Genomic DNA, 7,137 nt, shown 5'->3' with positions numbered 1-7,137 from the left:
TTGAAATGACAATTCTGAAACGAGTAGATAGATAACGTACACATTATGTCACTTTTTTTTTTCTAAATCACTTTATTCTTTTTCAACTATGTAATCTTCTTAAATCCATTTCCCTCTAAAGAGTGTAAATGTGAACACCTTAGCATATGTAGTCCACTTAGTTTTATTTAATTTGATAATATAAAATTTTCAAATTATTAAAATTAAATATCTAAAAACAATAATATTTATATTATAAATAATAAACTTATAAATGTAGGTTTTATTATATTTTTTCAAGTTGTATGTGTTTATTTCAATATTTTTGAAAATTATTATTATTTTTTAATTATTATTAATAATAATAAAATATCAATAATTTTACTTATTTAATATAAAAATAAATAAAATATTAAAAAATATTATGAAATCATAATTAAATAATAGTTACATAACTTTCATCCTCTTTTTATTTATAATTGACCTTTTGAATTTGAAATTGGAACCACTCTACTATTTTTTATATTATAAGAATTAAATAATTATATAAAAACACATTATTATTAAGACATTGTGTTAATTTCTAGCCACCTCTTTAAAAAACTCCCATTCTCTATAGATACCCACTAGCTAGCACACTTTGTAATAAAGAAGAAAAGTATTGAAAAAGGTCGTCATGTCTAAGCAAAATGATTGTAAAAAAGGGGAAAAAATGTGTGGTGGGTGAAAGCAAAATGACAAGTATTATGATGGGAGGCATAATAGGTATTTTTTTTATATTTGTTGGAGAGAGACTTTAAAGGAATCCCATAGAATATGAAAAAGGTAATAGGCAAATACTTTTTTAAGGTAATAAAAGTGGATGAATATATTAATATATAAATTGTAGTTGGTATTTTGGCTCTTGCAATTTTTTGGTGGTTAATTTTTTTATTGAAATTATACCATTGTTTACATTAAAAATACAAATCATGATATTTATGACAATTATTGACTGTAAATATATATTTTAAACTTTAGTTATGATTTGTATTGGAAACATTAGTAATATTTTATATTAATTAAAAATATATTTTTTTAAAAAAATTAATAGTTTTGTTTATAAAGGTTTTAGATATGTGTAGCACAATAAATAAATCTTATAAATAATTGAGATATTTGATTGATGATAAGATGATATTTATAATTAGATCTAAGTAGAGTAGTATCGATAATGTAATGATAAATTAAGATGAGTTAGAAGTGCTTAATTTTGTTTTTGATAATAAAGCAGCCAAAATTGGGGGCTGACTTGAATGAAACAGAAAAGAGACAACCAACACACACATAGCTGCCTAGCGGCAGTCAGCCAATCCCAGCTTTAGTTTTCAAAAACAAAAATTGCCTACCGCTATTAGATAACCCGAGATTGAAACCAATCTCGTCCAACAAGCGCCATAAGCAGCAGTAAACCAACATATTATCTATACTATAAAACTGTTAAGAGTAGCAATATTACCATGGAACTAGGCGTTCCAGCAACAAAAACTATAGCAAAAAAGAAAAGAACCAACCATACAACCTAATTATCAGCACCCATGTGCTTAGAGAGCATAAGCCTAGTCCAGTCATCCACCAAGAACTAGAACAATTCCTTAGTTGTGTCGCTTTCCAGCTCACCTTGGTCAGTCTTATCCTGGTGGAGAAAGCACAGAGAGGTAGCTGACAAGTGCATCACTTTGACAAAAAATTTCCCAATTTTGTTAACACAGGACTCCAGGTGCTCCAGTTTTTTCTTAACACCATTTAAATCTTCAGAGATAGCACTGTAACCCAAACACTACACCGCCTCTTCCTTCTCCCCGCCATCAATAATAGTCTGCCCACCTTCAGAATGCCTTCCGTCCCCCTCAAAGGTGTGGGGCAGGGAAGTGTTAGAATGAGGGGAGGTGTTCTTGATATCCTCCTTAATGGTCTTCGAGTCGGGGACGTTAGTGCCCAAATTGGAGGAATCTGAGCCCTCCATAGCCTCCATTTCCTCCTCCCCCTTTTCACCTCCTACTTTCTAATAGTCATCCTCTTCTTCTTTAGCATAATTCTTTCTCACGATGATTTGCTTCATCCAAGGTTCATTAGCAAATCTGTGGGATCTTCATGGGGTGATACCATCCTCCGCATTAGACTCAACAAGAAGGATTTTGGGTTCATTTCTGGGTTTCTTGGAGGTGGGTTTCGTAGTAGAAGGGTTGTTTTTATTTTTTTCCCCAATTTTGAGGGGGCAGGGTGGGCCTTGGTCAGGGGATTGACAAGGCGTCACTGACTTTTTCGAAGACTTTTTAAGGCCTTTTTTAGAGCCCTCAAGGGGACCCAGAATGGAGGGGGCAGGTTGAACCGAGATAGGTTTAGGGGGACAAAGGGCCTTGTGAAAATTGTAAAGCCGAAACATCAGGCCCTGGTGGAGGATGGTAAAATTACCCTCTTGACTCATACAATTGCAGACATCTTTAACAGTAGATTCAAGAGCATGCAGTAGGAAGAATGGAAAATAAATGGTGTCATGGTTGCGAAAGTGATTGAGCAGCGGGAAATGATAATAGTAGAAAACACCATACCTTCCCTTGAGGGTAAAGTATTTCATAATGATTTTGCAAACCTGATCCCAAGGGTAGGGTAAAATTTCCCTGTTGAAACCCCCACACATTCTGGCTAGTTCCTCGCCCTTTTTGAAGAAACGGTTTAGGTTGTTCTCATCTGCAACCAAGCTGGTTTTCTTCCACTTCCTGCCTTTTGTAGAGAGACCCGTAGCCTGGGTGATAACTTCCTCACTAATTTCAAATGAAATGTTCTCCATGACCACCCCCTTGTCCTTCCAGTTGTTGACAAACTATAAGGAGAGGTTTTCGTCGAACCCCTTCATGGCTTCCATTAACATGATGATTCCTCCTTCTTTAGCATACATCCAGACGCATGGGTCATTACGAAAATAGTCATCAACAATGTCTGGTTCCACCCGGACTAAATTCCCCCAAAGATAGCTTCCTCCAGAGTGAAGTTGAGATGCAACGCAAGCCTGAAAAGAGAAATGCAGAGTGAAAAACCATAATTGGAGTTAAGAGAAAACAACCGGAAATTAGCCAAAATATTGTGCAAGGTGTAACAATTATTTTTAGTGGTGTTTCCCAAGGTATGCATCCATCAGCTCTGGGAAGAAAGGGACACCTCTTGATATCTCCGCCAACTTGCAAAGATTGTCATTATGGAGAGATCTTGGTTTCCAGTTAAGGTAATAATTAGAGTCCTTGCTGTGATTAATGATTAAAAGTTGGCACTCCAACCCATCAGAGACGCAGAAATAGGTGGCTAGCCATGTCGGCATCGAGAAGAGAAGGTGGGGACCACTTGAAGCCAACATGGCATAGCTTGCCCAATTTGAATTTAAATTTCTTGCCAACAGCATATCAGCTGGCCCAAAGCGACCTGTTGAGAAGGAGGATGTGGCACTTCATTAATGGATAGAGATAATTTGTTCGTTCCTAATAAGGTCCTTCTGCTTGTCAGTAAGAGAATCTAGGTGTCTCCAGCACCTCATACCTTTTATCTCTAGCCCCGTCGCAGCCAGAGAGTTTGCCAACACATTCCCCTCTCTATAGATATGCTGAATTTGAAATTCCTCCAGCTAGACTATCATGTACCAGATGGCCTTGATGACATTGTTGATCATCCAGCTAATCCCTGAAACACCTTTAACGGCCTCAATAATCAACTTAGAGTCCCCTTCAATGATCAATCTTTTAACATTGATGCCAAGATCCAGCTTAAGCCCCCAAAAGAGAGCGAGGGCTTTAGCCATGTTGCTCGAGACAGAGTCAAAATTTCCTACATAGGCCAAAACCAGGTTGCCCAAGCTGTCTCTGATAATTATACCCCCTGTTGTAGAACCACTGCGAGCAACACCGTCAAAATTAAGTTTGAGCCAGGGAGGAGGTGTTGATCATCTGGTATTAAGCCTCTCCATTTTTTTTGAATTGTCATATCGAAGGAAGATATCTGACAGATTCCATGTTTTAATCCAACTCCAATCCAATACCATAGGGGCAGATTGTGGAGTTTTCCACTTGCAGATGAGGGCGTTTTCCCTAAGGTACTTCTCAGCTATGTCAATCACCATGTCAACCGAGCTATTGGTGTCACAGAAGATCCTATTATTCCTTTCCTTCCAGATATGCCAACAAACGTGGGGAGGGATGAGTCTCCAAAAAAGTCTAATCAGCGGGTGAGCAGAGGGGCACTTCTAGTTGCTGATAAACTGTTGCAAGTCTTCCAAGAATGTCCGAGCCAAATTAAATTTATGTAGAACTTTGTACCAAACCCTGGAAGTGAAGGGGCAATGGATAAAGAGGTGATTTATGCTTTTCTCAACACAATTACACATAACACACCTATTGGCAAGCAGAAATCCCCTCCTCTTTAGATTATCAATAGTAAGTATCTTCCCGTGAAGGGCCGTCCACCAGAAGAAGTTAATTTTAGGGATGAGTTGAGAATTCCAAACTTCTTTCCAGCTGTAGAAATCATTCATGGGGGCAAACAAGAGATTGTAGGCCGATTTAACATTGAAAGTCCTTGAGGGGTTCGCGGTCCAAATAAGTTTATCAGTGTGAGAGAATCAGGGGATCCTAATCCCCTAAAGAAGGGATTGCAGCTCTTCAGCCAAATGGATCCACTCGGGGGTATTTCCCAGACTATCACTGAGCCTTAACCAACAACGGGAGGGAGAGATGTAATTTATCACAAGGGAGCCAAAAAAATCCTTAAGAGTGACCATGAGGCAATTGAACCGGGAGGAGGCAAGGGGTCTATCTCTAATCCAATTGTCCTCTCAGAATCTAATTTTCTCACCATTACCAACTTGCCACTTTAGACCCCGTTTGAGCAGTTTCCTGTTCTTATCAAAGTCTCCATATTTTAGACCTTGGGGGGAGGTCATTGGAAGAAAGGAGGGAGGGGAAGGGGGTGTGATTGAAGTACTTGACCTCATAATCTTGCTCCAGTCATTTTTGCCCTTCATAAGGATCCATCCGATTTTAGTCAACAAGGCCTTATTCAAATCAAAGATTTTTATAATCCCAAGGCCTCCCATGAGCTCCGGTTTGCACACCTTCTCCTAGTTGACTAAGCTGATTCTGGCCTTCTCCTCCAATCCCATCCATAAAAAGATTCTTTGGATTCTCTCGAGTTTCTCAACCATAGTATTGGAAATATTGAAGAGAGAGAGATAGTAGACAGGAACACCTTGAAGAGAGGTCGACAGGAGCTGGAGTTTACCTGCACTACTCAGTGTTTTTCAATCCATCCAACAAGTTTATTTTGCATTCTTTCTAGGATTGATTCCCAAAAGTGGGAGGTGACCTCCTTTATAGTGAGGGGGAGACCCAAGTAGGAATCAGGGAGATCAACAACACTACACCCGAGGATATGCATAAGTTTACCTTGGAGGTTTCTGTCTATGTTAAAAAAGTAAATCTTTCTCTTGCAATAGTTAATTAGTTGACCGGAGTCAAGGGCATACTCTTCGAGTAGATGTTTCCATTCTTTAGCCTCTATCACAGACGATTGGCTGAAAATGAAGGTGTCGTCCATAAATTGCTGCATAACCATAGGAGGAAGGGTGGAAGTTGATTCTACTGGTCCTGATCAGATTGGAGAAATTCCTACTCAAGACTTCTGCTACCATAATGAACAAATAATGTGAGAGTGGGTCCCCCTACCTTAGCCCCTTCCCAGGCTTAAAGAAGCCCCAAGGGGTGCCATTGACGATCACCGAATAGTGAACACTTTCCACTGACACCCTGATAATATTGATAAATCTTTCTTGGAATCCCATCTTAGAAAGGACCACATACATGAATTTCCAATTAACTTTATCATAAGCATAAGAGATGTCAAGTTTGAGAGCCATACCTCGGTTGTGACTTTTCTCCATGTAGTGGATGACCTCATGGGTAGTAATGATAGCATCAAGAATTTGCCTGCTCGGAACAAAGCCTCTTTGAGAGGGACTGATGCATTTATCAAGGAGGGGTTTGATTCTGTTGACAACAACTTTAGAGAAAATTTTATAGACTGAGTTACATAGGCTGATGGGCCGATAGTTAGTCATGAGTTTCGGGTCAGGAACTTTGGGCACCAAAACAATGAAAGTGTTATTCAATTTCTTCATGAGGTTTCTAGTGTGAATGAAGTCCCTGGTAGATTTAGTTAGATCATACTTCACAATTTCCCAGAAGACCTAGAAAAAAGTAGGGGGGAAGCCATCAGGACCAGGGGCCTTAAAGGTAGCCATAGTAAAAACTGCTTCTTTAACTTCTTCTTCAGACACATGGCTTATCAGTAGCTCATTATCAACCTCATCCAAAACTTGAGGGATGAGACTGAGGAGTTTATCACCGATCTCAGTAGATTCACTAACCCTATCATTTGTGTAGGCATTAGAAAAGTGAAGGGCAGCCCATTGGCCAATTCTACTATTCCTCACCACTTCCTCATTTTTGTTATTGAGAATGGATCTGATAGTGTTCCTCCTTTTATGCTTTGAGGTTGATCTGTGAAAGAAGGAGGTGTTCCTATCCCCCTCAGTTAATCATTGGATCCTAGATCTTTGCTTCCAGTAAGTTTCTTTTAAGTTATTGATTTCTTTCCATTTGTGTCTCCATCCTTTCTCTTTATGTGTGTCCATAGAGGAAGTTCCCTCTGCAATGGTCCTCTAGAGGTGGTCCAAATTGGTTTCAGCCTCCTTCTTTCTCTTGAAGATATCCCCAAAGGAAGAAAGACTCTAGCCTTTGACCTCCTTTTTGATAATTTCCAACTTTTTAGAAATTCTGAACATAGCCGTACCTTGAATAGGGGAGTTCCACCAGTTTTGAATACATTGTTTGAAGTCCGGATGGGAGTGCCACATGATCTCATACCTAAAGGGTGAGGGAACAGAGGTCAGCTTTTCAACCCAAGAGAGGAGGATCAGGGAGTGGTCAAATATAGTGCGTGGGAGAGACAAGAGTGAGGAATTGATCCCAATGTTCCACTTAGCAGAGATCAGAAACCTGTCCAGCCTAACTTGAATCAGATTGGAGCCTTTTCTATTGTTAGACTAGGTGAAAGGGTTCCCTTGAAGGTCAAGAT

General features: G+C 39.1%; 1 protein-coding gene across 1 annotated transcript; it reads right to left on the bottom strand.

Moving 5' to 3' along the window:
- Positions 1 to 2,973: 2,973 nt before the first annotated feature.
- LOC131857313 (uncharacterized) lies at positions 2,974 to 5,917 on the bottom strand. The gene is made up of 3 exons (XM_059209608.1): positions 5,727 to 5,917; positions 3,651 to 3,899; positions 2,974 to 3,028 (listed from the first exon to the last, which is right to left on the bottom strand). The coding sequence occupies exons 1-3, from the start codon at positions 5,915 to 5,917 to the stop codon at positions 2,974 to 2,976; spliced, it is 495 nt and encodes a 164-aa protein (XP_059065591.1).
- Positions 5,918 to 7,137: the final 1,220 nt, after the last annotated feature.

This window comes from Cryptomeria japonica, chromosome 1 (assembly GCF_030272615.1).
Source record: "Cryptomeria japonica chromosome 1, Sugi_1.0, whole genome shotgun sequence".
NCBI classification, from domain to species: Eukaryota; Viridiplantae; Streptophyta; class Pinopsida; order Cupressales; family Cupressaceae; genus Cryptomeria; species Cryptomeria japonica.
This window is presented reverse-complemented; position numbering and strand designations above follow the sequence as displayed.

Coding starts and splice junctions, on each gene's coding strand:
- LOC131857313 (XM_059209608.1), bottom strand. CDS start 5,917: ATGGCTCTCAAACTTGACATCTCTTATGCTTATGATAAAGTTAATTGG. Junction 3,900..5,726: donor AAGCCTGGGAAGGGGCTAAG/GTAGGGGGACCC, acceptor TGTTGCTCGCAG/TGGTTCTACAACAGGGGGTA. Junction 3,029..3,650: donor AATGTCATCAAGGCCATCTG/GTACATGATAGT, acceptor TTCTCTTTTCAG/GCTTGCGTTGCATCTCAACT.